We start from the raw sequence: 14519 nt of genomic DNA, 5'->3' as shown, positions 1-14519 counted from the left end.
TGTGACGACACCGTTCGACGCGTTCGGCGGCAGCCGACTGACGAGAAAGTGCACTGGTACCTTCTTGTTCAGCTTCAACCACGTCACGTAGCCTTTGTTGTCTAAGTACTGCAGGCCAAAGAACCAGATTTCTCTGAGGCCTATTGTCTTGACCACCTGCAAAGAAAAAAACGCAAGAGACGATAAAAACTTTAATGGGTGCCATTTGAAGTCTGAATGGCACTACTCATGGAGGGTGCCTGAAACACCTTGAAGACTTGCAAAAATAGCTAGGTATATCACAGGCATGCAAGATTAGTTTGCAACTTTGAGTGCTTCGACAAAAGCAACTTTGAAGATGACAGTTCTCAAACAAACCCCTAGGCTCTGAAATGCATGATTGAACCAGCATGGTAAAAAAACAACGATTTCGTAAACAAGTCATCACCTGGTCAAAGAGTTGCTTTCCTGTTGTGCTGGCCTGGATCGCAAACTCCAGTTCCGCGTCCATGGTGGTCACCCGTACGTTTACCTGGACAGAAATGAGCACTCAAAGTGTGACACACATTCTTTAAACATTCCACAAATTACTCTTTTGAGGGGATGTACTACGAGTCCCTTTAGGTAATGGCACAACAGAACTTTGAATCAGAAAAAAGCAGCAATGAGCCATGCCTGCAGCTATAATGGTGTTTCATTGATCCTGAAGGTTACTGCGAACTTCGTGAGGGCACATTTATGTGCAGGCCTGAATCAGGTATTACTTTTATGGCATGTGGAAGTGCTTCTTTACCAGAAGGCAGCAACTATAAATTTCTGCAGTCCTGGTGGCCAGTAAAGGACCACTATGAAAACAAACTATTGGCCAAGAGTTGCATACCTGCCAACATAGCAACATAAACATTCAAGAAACCGCCGCGCGCGCAAGGGGGGGGGGGGGGTGAAAAATATTTTGTTTTGTTTTTACAAGAAACCTCGAGAAGAGGCACTCTGTGCGAATCATACCGTTTTCACAGTTGTTCTGGAGTAAACTGCTGGTGGTGCCCTGCCCTTCTACGACACGAGCATGGTTCTGATGCTTTCGTGAAGCGATGTGTATCTTGATGTCAAGCTTGCCGCCGTGCGAAATGCTCACACATCACAGGCGCACATGGTACAGAATCCATACTTGTCAGCTTTCCGCAAAGCGACAAAGCACGGAAACTCAAGTAGCGTATGATCTCAGAAATACTTGCAAGTACTTCTTGGCTTTTGAAAGTACCATCGATCGTTCCAACATATCAGCGGCTCCAACTAAACTCGGGGAAACACAAAGAGTAGTTTGGTGTTCTGCACCTCACTCGACGACCTAACAAAGTCAACTGAAGCCTAGCGCACCCATGGTCATATAAGCCGTGTTCCAAAATGCGCTCCAACTCCAGCAGTAGAGGTTTCGTACCTTGGCGTTTGAAAATCTACCCTCGTTTTACGCTACTGCTCCGAGTTGTCACGTGGTAACCCGCCGGAATAACCTAAACCTACTCTCGAGTAACTCGCAATGACACACGCATCATGATTATAGCAATAAGGAGTCATTAAAAAAATTTAAAACTACGGCGGATACTTTTTGGGAGATTTGAGGTCGCGTCCGTACAATAGGGAGGTGACCAAAATTCGGGAGGGTCCTGGACAATTCGGGAGAGTTGGCAGGTATGGAGTTATGAGAATCAAAGCCCTGAACCCAAAGCAATGGGCACGGCTCAATGCTTTGTTCAACATCCTTGCAGATCTATTATGTTTTAGGCTACTGCCACCGCCTCAACCACCACAATAAGCTATGAATAAAATATAAAATCCAGCTTCCCCTGTCACTTCCAGTGAATCAGTCACCGCCGGAAGATTGCTTTGAATTCGAATGCTCAGGACTGTAATCTTTGAAACAGTGTAATCTGGACACAATGCAAGCAGGGATAAACAGCTGTTAGGAGCTTGTAAAGCAAAGCAAAATCTGTTAGTGCTGAAACAACCAGAAGCTTCACTCCGACGCACATATTGCCAGGAGAACGCTGTTGCCAGTCAGCTAAAGTGAAAAAAGGTCTCTCCACTTTTTCATTGTCACCAACAGGGTGGGAATGACTTTCGTATGTCCTGCCTTCGGAACAAGCTTCCTGCATTCAACAACACCTGGACGTCTTGTGCACTTCCGAGCATGAATGCACAACCAAAGCATGTGCGAGGACAACGAGCACATGCTGGAGGCTGGGCATTGGAAAGAGATGCCCCACCATTCTTATTCTGCGACTACAGAAGAAAAATATCACCTCCAGGTCTCGTTCGGACAACAGAGGAACTACCAACCAAGCTGGTAACAGGTTTGCATTTAATCTAGCCAGCGCAGCAAATGCTAGCCAGCAGAGTCCAAAATAGGTTAGTTTCGGCAAGATCCGATTTTCACTGCCCCTTTGCTTTTGGCATAGGGGGAGTGCTTTGAAAAGGTTACTTAGAATTCATTAGGAGAGCACTCGGCTCTTGTCCCGTTATTGAAAATTTGTTACATTAAGTTCTTCGCCAGCATGCCAGAGGCAACCTATGGGTGTCCATCCGGCGGTGTAAGCTACCAAAACCCACCAGGCACAGACTGATAAAGCCCACTCACTGCCCAATCTGTGATTATCAATAAATTGGTTACTTAAATTCTAGATCAGAAACATCCAGGTTGTGTCAGAATTTACTCTCCAACATGCCAACGTTCTAAGTTTAAAATACATTTCCAAGGGTGAAGAGTGCAGAGTGTGCACCCATTTTGCCGAATTAACATTCTGCACATTATAAAGCCAAAGTAACAACAATTACCTACTGCTTAAACATACAAGATTGGCACTAACTTTGTCAAAGGTAGCTAGGAGCAACCTAGCTGGGATGACTACAACATGGATTAAATCGGAGACAAGCCTAATAACTAAATTATGCGTGGTATCCTGAATATCACGCTGCACAATGACGCAGAAAGCCAATTAAGGCAGCATGTATTACTCGGAGCTCTCGTGCCAGAAAAACTGGCCACGAACACGCATGTTAGCAGCTTTGTCAGTGATAAACGGAACTAACAGAGGGAATGAATGCTCCTGAAGTTAGAGGTGCACCTTGCTATGGTTGAAAGAAAAAATGCGATACACAGAAGGAATCGCATTTCAAATATATTATGATTAGAGAAACTATAGAAATCGCATATGGCTGTCCCCCTAAACTACGAAACCATCCAGAATCATCCTGCACGCTGTCTTGAAAGAGGCAACTTGTTCCATGTCACTAGCGAGTCACATCACAGACAAACTCACCGGTTTCGGCATCTTGACTTGTTTTGTTGTCCGCCACCAAGAGAGGGTTAACTATTCCTGAAAAGAGAAGAATGCACCTAGATCAGGATTCAAATTTGCACACTATGTAACAAACACGGGTCAGTAGGCAGACCTGGATCAGTGTACAAACTGCCGACATACGCTCCCTCCTATTGTAAACTCTTGACAAGCTCTTATCTGTCTTGTAAGTTGACACAAGAGCATAACAAGTATTAACTCAAGAACCAACAAAACACGCTCAAGACACCTGGGTGTTCCGGGCGACAGCAGTGTGGGAAGTCAGGCATTTTAAAAGTCGCGTTTCGACGCGTGTGGCGGCGTCTTTGCTTCCTCGGGAAATCGGACCACGGCAAGGGCAACGACTGCTGTTACATGTGGGAAGAACGCAAACAGAAGGAGGCCACTGCGGGGTCAGATGTAAATCAGCAACTCCCCCACTCCTGGAGGCTTCGGCAGATTAGACAAGCCAAACAAAAAGGTGAACTGAGTAAAAAAATTACCTCATGACAAATGATTTCTCCAGTTCAGACAGACCTCTGCCAACCTCCTCCCACAACTACAGCTGCGCCTTTCTTGCGCAGATCAGTAACGTCCCGCATGAAACCGCGTACTGGTGGATGACATCCTTTACTAGAACAACCTACGCAACCTCTCGATGTATATATATTAATCAGAAAATACACATTTCACAGATTGTACGCCTCCAGACATGTCATACGCATAAGTTAAGCAGTCGGGTGTATTGTGTGCCTTCATATACTTCATGGATAACGACGCGAGCTAAATACTTGAATGCATTGTGAAAACCGTAAAATAATTCTTGCGCACGGTATGCAAAAAGTTTCAACAAAAGAAGTAACTATTATCAGGAAGCAACACTGACCACGGTTTGTCAGACCAAAGCCGCGGCTTTGGTCAGACTGAAGGTTGAAAAGCACGCGATCAAGTTCGGAACGGCTATTTGACCTCAAATACTCCAGTTGAGTCCTTAATTTGAGTTGCACAGCGTAGAGGCTCAAACGGGCCGACGAACCCGCCTTTTGTGCGACTGCGTTTGTTAACCCCGGCTTCATCCCGCCAATGCGACCGAACCCCCCGCATCCGAACATGTCTTTGAACTCAAAACAAACAAAAACAAAACGTGGCGAGGAAGGCGTAGCACAGGTGACACTCGCACGGGGCTCAGAAAAGCACCCCGAATACCTCAGCAGCACTTCGAGCGACAAACTGCGACCAACCCGGCACCATTACGTCATTCCCACCGTCTCGGCGCGTTATCATCGCCGCCTCCCCTAGAACCACACGAACGATTCATCCGCAGATTGCCCCGGAATACCACGCAACAGGAAGCATACCACGTCCTGCCCGTGCGTGATTCACGTAAAGTCAAACCGGAGCCGAACTTTCCTACGGTGGTGGAACCGCGTGAGCCACCACCGCCGCGACCCCGGGAATTTAGGACTACGCGAAGACGGGCTCACCAACAAAGCTTTTGCTGTCGGCGACCCGAGGGATACAGCGCTCACCGAAAGAAAGAAGCCGGCCGCCTCGCAAAAAGCGCGGCTCCAGATACAGTTTCGACTAATTTCCGAACGTGCAGAAAAGCACGACCGGCGGAAAATCCACAGTTGTCGGTGGCTTAACGGCTGGTTAGAAAGCAACCGGTTTTTTTGTATACGCGCCGACGCCGACGCCGCCGCGGCTACACCTCACCTTCGTGTGCCGCCGGAAAGAGGAAAGGAACCAAGAAAAAAAAGCGGCCCTTTTTACTCGAAAACTAAGTGCTGGCAGTCCCTCAAACTGTCGCGTCTCGAAAACTAACGAAGACACTGAGACTTTAAAACGAGAAAGCGGCGGAAACAAAGCTCGGCTGACGACAAACAGTCAGTGAAAAAGTCGGGTTCAGACGCAGTTTCCGCGAACCACGTCGTGCAAGTTCTCAAAAAAAGTTGGGGGCCCCCCGCAGGCGCACCGCGCGCGCCGGCTCACTCACGCGTTTCGCTGACTCCGTGCGGCAGACCCTGCCTCGGTCCTCACGTTCGGCAGGAACCGTACTCGACGAAAATTGAGCAATGACAGGACCCAACTCACCGCTAAACGACGTAAATTCTGCCGTGAAGTAGCTCCGCCACACTCGCGGTGACAACTCTCAGCAAAATGGCTGTCCGCAGGGTGTGGCAAATGCGCATGCGTGCGGCAACTCCCACTTTCCGCTTCTCCGGTTCGTCGCGACGCGGCGCTAGGGGCGTCGTTGATGCGCGTTGTTATCGCGCCATCGCAGATTGCGCGAGTGCCGGTAGCTCTCGCGTCGCCTGTTCGGTTGTCGGAGCAGCGGAAGATTTTTCTATTTTCGATTATTCGTTTAGCATGACGTGAATATTTCTTTTTATGCGGTCACCACTAGGATGATGAGGCTCTTGGTTATCTCCGAAACGGGATTCCAAAAGTACAAAGAGAGGGAAATAGAAAGGGAGGAATAAGTACGCGAGTACATAAAACATAATATGCTCCTGTCCTGCCAAGGGTGAGGTCAATGCCAAACGCGCGAAATGCTGGCAAGTGTTTGGACGATTCAATCGGCATGAAAAACACAGAAGAAAACATCCTTGCTCACGATTATCCATCTTTACTTCAACAATAATCTGTTGTGGTTGTTTTTTTGCATTTTTTTCTACGCGTTCGTTTATCTTTGGGAAAGGAGGAGAAGAGAACAATTATTATTATTATTATTATTATTATCGTCATCACATAGCAACTCTGGAGAACAACACTCCCCTCCCCCCCCCCCTTTTTCACCAAGTGTTTAAAAGTTTTATAAAAAAATATTATGGGGTCTCCTTTAATTTGTTTTTATTTCACAGCTATCGTAATGTGCATCGGGGCGTTTCGATACAAAACGAAAGGAAAGTCTGCTTTCACCACGTATTTTTATTTTAGAAAATGTTATATTCTCTTTGTGTAAAAACGATAATATTTATCAAGGATAACCGCGGCTCCCAGCACAAACTATGCTTGCTTTTTGCTGTTGTTTATTTTACTTGTTTATTTCTCTTTTCTTTTTCGGGGGGGGGGGGGGGGGGGGGGAGTTTTTTCGGTGACAGTTTGTGCTAATAATAAGGCGAATCATAAGAAAAAGGGGGTGCAAAAAAAAAGGGGGGGGGGGGGGGGCGAGAATTTGATCCAGAGAATTGTGTGCAAGGAATCTATGGCGACTGGGTCACAACAAAAAAGGAAGTATCAAAATAACGATTTCAATTTCCAGTGCAGCCTAGTCTGGTATTAATTTACAATCGGTTAACTTCAAGGAGACCGCCTACGCTCAGTCTGTTTCATCATAAATTCAAAGAGATCCTGTTTTCGTGTTGTCCGTTTGTTTATCAAAGGACTGAAATTATCCGACGCTTTCCCGAATAAGCGAGGCTGTTATTAGAGTGTTTTAGCAGACCGTTCCGATACCTCCGATACCCCCGATATCGATACCCGATAACGATACGATGCATGCGCTAAGGCGGCGGTGGAGTATCGGGTATCGCTATCGGAATCCTTGGAACGATTTACTAAAACGATAACTCCGATAACCAAACGATTCAGGTGCAAATGCGTCGGCGAAGTATCGGGTATCGTTATCCGAGTTACCAGAACAATCTACTAAAACTCCTCGAAATTATCTCTCGAACTTGCTCCTTCCAATAAAATAAGCTAAGCCGGTTCACCTCCCAAAATTATTTATTTAACTCTGAGATAAACACTGCAACGTGCTTCGTACTTTCTTCCTTTATATATTCTACCTTCGACTAGTCTGACCATTCGCCTACAATACAGGCTCACCGACAGGCTTTGTTATGTCTGAACCTGTCAGTCACACTTTGTTGCGGCTGTGTAACTGAGCCTTAAAGCTACCTCAACAGGGCGCGAGTTTATGATTTCGCGATGACACTGCACGCTCTAACGAACGCAAGCCAAGAGTTGGTGACGTCTCAAATAACGGCACATTTGATTTTCTGTCCCTCGCTTCACTGCAGTCCGTCGTTCCAGTGAAACGTGCGAAAAACTGCGTGTGCTCGTACACCAAGCGCCAATCAGAGCACATACACGAGCACTTTTTGCTTCCTCAGGAATGCGCACCCCTATAGCTTTATCAAAGCATAAATAGGCAATTCTCCAGCGTTTATCAATACGGCGATAAATGCCGAGTCACCACAGGTTGATAATGATGGGGGTTTTATGGCGACAAGCAACTTAGGCCATATTGCGCCACACAAAATTACTGAAGACTGCTATAGTGAGAAAGAGATATTAAAGAGTTTTCATGGTAAGAGTTATAGCTGATGTATATATCCGGTCTTTTTAAGTCAGAAACACGGTCAAGCGACACTAAAGGATGATCACCAAGCAGAAACATTGGATGAAATGGAAGGTGGCCTCTAAAAAGTTCAGAAAAACTTTGTCGGCGATGTTGGTGGTAAAATGTACAATGCCATAAAATGTGCAAAACTGTGATCAGTACTTCCCCACAATGGGCACAGAGCTTTACGTCTTCGCCACAAAGATGTAGATGAGCCACACAGGAATGGACAATCCTCAGGCGGCATAATAGAACCCCAGGTCGACGTTCCTTGTGGAACGATCTCCCCCACAGATCCAAGATGGGCCTGTGGGGGAGCATTAAGTTTATTGGTGCACTCCGCACCCCACTCCGATTGCCATGACTTCAAAATCGATTTCTTTATAAGTGGCCAAGGGTCCTGATAGGGTAGCGAAAAGATGTTGCCAAGTTCTTTGCACATGCAGCCAATTTATCTGCTCTCTCGTTCCCTGAAATTCCGACATGACTGGGTACCCAGCAGAATTTTATGGTGTGTCCGAGTTGGACAACCCGGTTTCTTTGTGGGAAGTCGAGAAGAAAGCCTGTATCACGCTCTGTGAATTGAAGAAGAGGTTAGCCTTTAATATGTTGTTGGTCATCATATGTTCAACGGCTAGAAAGACACCACAAAGCTCCACAGAGAAAATGCTTGCCACACCATCCATTCGCAAAGCTTTCGCGAAGGAACCAGAATATACGGCACAACCAACAGAAGACGAAGATTTCGACCCATCAGTATATAATTCAGTATAATCTCTATTCGTCTCCTGCAATGACTGACACTCCTGTTGCAGGGCTTGAGAAGAGATAACCCGCTTATACTCCCTGAGCGACCGATCGCAGAAGATCGGCACTTCGTCCCACGGAGCAACTTCTTTGTGCTTTAGTATGAGAGCATCATTGAGTGGAAACTGGATGGAGGCACAAAGCCTTTGAATGGGAAAGCTAAGAGGACGTACAATTTTGTTTTCATAAAGTTGAGAGAATCGACAGATACGGATGGTACTGTGTTGCGGGTTAGAATACACCCCTGCAAGCTAAAATAGAGTAAGGTTCTGTCTACACCTCTCAAGAGACATCTGAAAGGTGTCTGCATCAGGCACGTAGCCAAGGCGGGTGGGGGGAGGGGGGGGCCTAAAACAGCATGCCACTGGGCAGAGCAAACACTGGCCGGCGGCGCCCGAGGGATACCAAGGGCACCGCCCCCCGGTCCTGGGGGGGAGGGGGGGGGGGGGGGTGATTTGTGGCGCCTTGTGAGAATCCTCCCGAGAGAGCGTCAACTTCGGCAGAGCTATTGCTCTCCATGTACGGGCGCCGTATGCGTGGCTCTGCAGAACCGTTCAGCTGCTGCGTTCGCTGTCAACTTTCAGAGATGCCGGGGAGGACAAAGAACTCTGATCTGTCGGCGGGACTCACTCGCAGCCCAAGTTCGAACACAATGGTGGCGAAAGAATCTGCGAATATCCGTCTGCGTGCAATATTGTGCGTTTATTTAGTTCTTTTCCCGCGTGACTGCCGTGGCTGTCTTATAAAACGAAAAAAAAAAAGTGCCGTATGAGTGATATGATAAAAATTTGAAAATTCGACAAGGTTACCCAAGAGTTAATTTCTTCATATGAAGGGCCCTTTTTTTTATATTTAATTGCGTTTAGTCGTACATATGCCCGTATAGTGTATCATGAGTGGCCGGTAAACCGAAAGTTTCCTTTTTTTTCTCTCTCTCTCTCTCTCTCTCTCTCTCTCTCTCTCTCTCTCTCTCTCTCTCTCTCATTTCTACGACAGTAAAACGTTTAATTGGATTGCTGAGGAATTAATAAATGTCTTCGTCTTTTTTTTTTAAGCCAAAGTTACGGACGCATCGTCCGTAACTTTGGCTTCAAAAAAGACGAGGACCTTTATTAATTGCTCAGCAATCCAATTAAACATTTTACTATAGCTGTGTGAGCCCCACTCATGATACAATATATGGGCATATGTACGACTAAAATTAAAAAGAAAAGGCCCTAAATATAAAAGAAATGAATCCTTGGGTAACCTTAGCGACCGCGGCAGACAGTGTAAAATAACAGTAACCAAGCTAATTACCTAATATCAACGAACTAACTTCCTAAGTATTCGTCCTAAATAACACATTTTAGTAACATAAAAATTTCCGCCGTCAAAATAAGTCGTAGAAGTTGAGATTCTGAAACCTAACATTTAGTTGGGCCGTCTTGAGCCCTGTATAAAGCAAGAAGTTACTAAATGGAAAGATAAAAAAATAATTTTAGCAAACAAACGTCTGACTTTCGCTGTGGTTCGACTTTGCCTTCAATGTTCTGAATTCTATATACAAGGAAGCACTGCATGTTCGGGAAATAAAGCCTTGGACAGATAAAATCGTATACTCGGAGCCTTCATCTCGTGTTATTCCGAATCTGTGTCCTGCTACAGAATGACAATACCTCCCAGGTACAATTATTAATACACAACATTAAAAAAAATATATATATATCACCATGAAGGTGCAGACGCAGAGTCAGCGGGGCTGTTTATAGCATTTTTAGTGTTTTTAAGTTATCGGTGTTTTTGAAGCTGTACGACAGGCACGTAGCCAGGATTTTCTTTCTGGGGGGGCCCCCCCATGACAAAATGTTGTATGAGGGGGAGGGGGGAGAGGAGTCCCCAGCAAAATGGAAGATTTCGGGGGGGGGGGGGGGGGGGCCGGGCCCCATGGGCCACCCCCCTGGCAACGTGCCTGCTGTACGATAAGGATAATATTGCAAGAGATTTCTACAGCTTAGCCAGCTTGAAGGACAGATTGCATGCACAATCAGAAACGCTGACACTGACGAGAAATTTTAGAAGTGATAGTACAGGTTTCAGCAATCTACACGACGCTTATTCGGGATGACCCGGATTACACTCAAAAGCGTGTAAGCATCGAACTGGCAGAAATCACCGATCACTAGGGAACTGAAGGAACACCGTTCCCATGATTCCTCGAGTGCAGGCCCGGCGCTTGGGGGATTTAGCGAATGGTCGTCTATTCGTGAGATTGAATGCATCCGTCCATCACCGCTTGATGGCTAAATTTATAGCGGAAAAACCTGAATTTGTGTATAGTCATAAACCAATTCAATTTCCCCGGTAAATATAGCGGAAAACCAAGATGTGTGTATCGTTGTACAACGGCTGTACATCAATTCAATTTTCCCGCTAATTTTATCGGGAAAAATAAGTCAAATTTTGTTTATTTAAGTCAGATCAATTTTATTTAAAATAACTAGCTAAAATTAGTGACTCTTTATCACTACATGAATTTTTAAATATAGCAGATTGATTGATTAATGCGTCCGATCACTGAGAACAATGCGGAACAAAGACCTACTGTAAATTTACAGTAAATTTTAACGAAGGTTATTTGATGTAGACCCAGCCAGACTAGAACAAAATTAGCTTGATCTTTTTCTAGTTAGCTACCTTGTTTGCTTTTTTTTTTTTTCGCGTTCTGGTTTGCTGGCAATAATATTACCTTTCAAGTTTTTTGTTTCTTTCACGTTCTGATTGGCAATAGGACGTCATTGTTGTGTAACTAACGAACCAAATGGAAGGTAGGAAGTTCAATGCTTCGATTTGCTCAGAAGAGCAATGCTCGTGCTCAGCCCGATGTAAACCTTTCTTGTTTGATGACATTTTGATTTAAATACAAAACAAATGCACATAGAAAGCGTCAAATGATAGACAAACGGTACATATAATATATATATACATATACATACACATATACATATAACAGAACAATGTTTGATTTAAATTATCATAGCAAAACTGATCTGATATAAATCATCTTGATTTTTATTCTCGAACCTGGCGCCGGAAACGGTAACGCGTTGGTGCAGAGCGAGAGCGCGCCGAGCTCGACGGACGTTTGAAGAAATGCAAAGGATCGTAAATGATATCGGATTTTAAAAAGAAGGTATAATTTTTTTAACGTACTCTTATTCTCACTCTATTGAGAAATTTCGGGATATACCTTGCCGACTACATCGGTCGTTCGATAAAGCGCTCTAATCTGGCATGGCATGCACACTAACAAAAGACAACGGCTGACCTGCTACATTTATGGCTGTTTTATTGCCTTCTTCGGTCTTCCTCCCTGGCGGAATAGTTCGGAGTGGAACGAAATCAACACACTTTCTAACTTCAACCGGTATGTTGGAGCGCTGCTGGTAGCCGTGCTCAGGGAACTGGTCAAGCTGCACTTTCAGGTTCTAAACGTCAGCAGCCCCTGTCAAGGTTCCAGAAGGTTCCTTCATCTCCCTTTCAGCTTCGAGATACCTTTTACAGCGCGGTTGTGCGGTGTTATGCCCCGCGTCTTGAACTATGGCGTGTCTCCGTTAAGGAGAAAACTTGGGACAACTCAGTTCAAACGTTACTTTAAAATACATCGCGTAGGTGGACGTTTCTCGAGAAGAGTTTTGAGCATGCTCAGGGACGTTGCGCAATCTCCCTCCCGACGCAAATCGCACTTCGAGCTTCAGCCGCTTGGTGTCGTATCTATGTGAAAAAGTACCATTGCACGAGTGAATACAGTTGGTGTGGAGCTTCACCTCGGGGTATAGAGGCTCGTTCACACACTTGCGACTGCTTACGACCGAGTGCGTTAGGACCTCTTGTGATCTCTTACGACGAGAGGACACTCTGGCGCCATCTATCGGGTAGTCGTGGAACACTTGCGATTTCCGTATGCTTTCTTTTGTTCGCTAATCATTCTTTCACTATTGACTTGAAAACCTTGTGGTAATTGCTGTAAATGTGTTATGACTATTCTTCGTAGATAGTGCGTACATTTGATCACGCCAATGCTGCAACACCTTCGCACCAGCGAAATTCAGTTTCAGGGCCACCTGGCAGATGGCGCCAGCGTGTTCTCTCGTCGTATCACAAGAGGTCGTAATGCACTCGGTCGTAAGCAGTTGCAAGTGTGTGAACCAGCCTTATGCAGTGCGAGCATTCCTGCACTTAACCTGTTGCTCGTCACGCACCGGCAAAGGAAGATGGCGCGTGCAACCGATAACATTATTCCGACTCCTTGTAAAACACGAAGTGGAACGATAGCCGGTGCATTTTATCGGCTAGGCGTCTCGGCGATATATACCCTTGACCAGGACAAAGAGTTCGATCGTTTTTTTTTCTTTGGAATGAGTGGGTATCCAAAAGCGTATCAGGCAGCGTAATCGCGCTTTGGCAAATCGCGTATCAACACCAGGGACTGGCCAGTCAGTCAAAACGTCTATTGAGCCGTTTGAGACAGGGGAGGGGATACCCAAGGACCTCGTCGCTGACTTCACGGCATGAACAAGGCGACACACGAGGAAGAAGAAGTAAAGGGAGGGAATACATGTAGGCGATCAGGCGGGGTCTGTGAATGAAGTCTAGAAGCGTACCTGAATCTCTCTCTGTTTGCCTGGTGGGCCGGGCGGGTGCGTCCACCCCTCCAGCGAGATTATGTCCGCTCGGGTTGCACAACGACCACTGACGTCACTGACTGAACGGCACGCCAGAAAGGTTCACAGTGACGTGCGGTGGCGGAGACGAGCACTGACGTCACAGAGGACTCCACAGCGTCCACATAGTTCGGACTGCCAAATGAGCCTTTTTGACGTCGGTGCCAGTGTGAAGACACATCTCTACGTGCAATGCGTGACGGTGCAAGCATGTTGCTCGTTTTGACCACGGGGAGCGGGACTGCTGGCGCAGAGATCTGCGGAGGTGCGCTCCGATAAGAAACCGAAACCTGGAAACGCGTCCAAATTGAGCAAGTTCTTCGGAACGCCGTAAAATGCTGCGCGTGCCTCATCTCAATGTAAAAAAAAAAAAAAAAAAAAGATATTGGGGTGTGTGTATGTTTATACACACACCCCAATGCACTCGGGCAGTTATAAGTGAGTGAACCAGCCTCACGCAGTGCGAACATTCCTGCACTCAACCTGTTGCTCATCACGCACCGGCAAAGAAAGATGGCGCATGCACTCAACGGGCGACTTGTCTCCCAGCTCTAGATGAGCAATTTAGCCAGTGCAGTACAACCGCTAGCTTGGAGGTCTTTAACGAGCAACACGCTGTAGTGATACGCGACCGCACGCCGGTATGATACTCATCCAAATCGAAACGGGCCGAAGTGGGGATTCAATCCAGGATCCCTGGGTTCTGCAGCGCTATTATCTCGTAATTTGGATGGATTCAGTACTTTTCGATGATTCGCATCAGGTTTCGGATTAAAACCTAGTTTTTAAAATTGATAAATAGAATTTTATTTAGTGAAACGTAATTAATACCCTAATTTTACTGAACGCTAATAAGTTTCCTTAATGGCCCCCTTTGGCACAGTCCGCTACGGCATCAACCTTTTTTTTCTGTGCGATACTTTTTTTTTTTAAACGCTTTGACGCACGTTTTTAGAAACCCCCTGTATATTAAAGTTCACAGCTGTGGAACATGTCATTAAGAGCAATTAAAATGGAAAAGGGAGTGTGTGGGACGGATTGAGAAAGTAACTTAAAATCTGCTGTAAAACGTGTAAAGCTCTTGGAATACAAATTCAATATCAACGTGCGAAGCTTGAATACTGGCTAAATGAAACCCCATCGTAAAATTATCTCATGATGATATCGATTTATCGCGATAAGCGCGATAAATCTTGAGAATATAATTGGAGCGGCGTACCGCTTGAACGAGTTAAAATTGCATGCCTTCATCACTTAGTTTTATCATCACCATCACCATTATCATCACCATCGCCATCATCATCGTCATAGTTTTTATTATTATTATTATTATTATTATTATTATTA

General features: G+C 45.7%; 1 protein-coding gene across 6 annotated transcripts in view; it reads right to left on the bottom strand.

The window, feature by feature from the left end:
• LOC120838270 (moesin/ezrin/radixin homolog 1) overlaps positions 1-14519 on the bottom strand; it is a 123730-nt gene that overhangs the window by 19874 nt on the left and 89337 nt on the right. For 2 of the 6 annotated variants that reach the window (XM_040208111.3, XM_040208110.3), the window contains exons 2-4: positions 3297-3353; positions 428-511; positions 61-156 (exon numbers count right to left, since the gene is read on the bottom strand). In XM_040208111.3, coding sequence (XP_040064045.1) covers positions 61-156; positions 428-511; positions 3297-3308 — 192 coding nt within the window. In that variant the 5' untranslated portion in view covers positions 3309-3353. Of the gene's footprint in view, positions 1-60; positions 157-427; positions 512-3296; positions 3354-5310; positions 5610-14519 lie in introns of those variants that run through there. The other 4 variants (XM_040500193.2, XM_040500191.2, XM_040500194.2 and 1 more) reach the window with 4 other exon arrangements.

Source organism: Ixodes scapularis, unplaced genomic scaffold (assembly GCF_016920785.2).
Source record: "Ixodes scapularis isolate PalLabHiFi unplaced genomic scaffold, ASM1692078v2 PGA_scaffold2__306_contigs__length_199485367, whole genome shotgun sequence".
NCBI classification, from domain to species: Eukaryota; Metazoa; Arthropoda; class Arachnida; order Ixodida; family Ixodidae; genus Ixodes; species Ixodes scapularis.
This window is presented reverse-complemented; position numbering and strand designations above follow the sequence as displayed.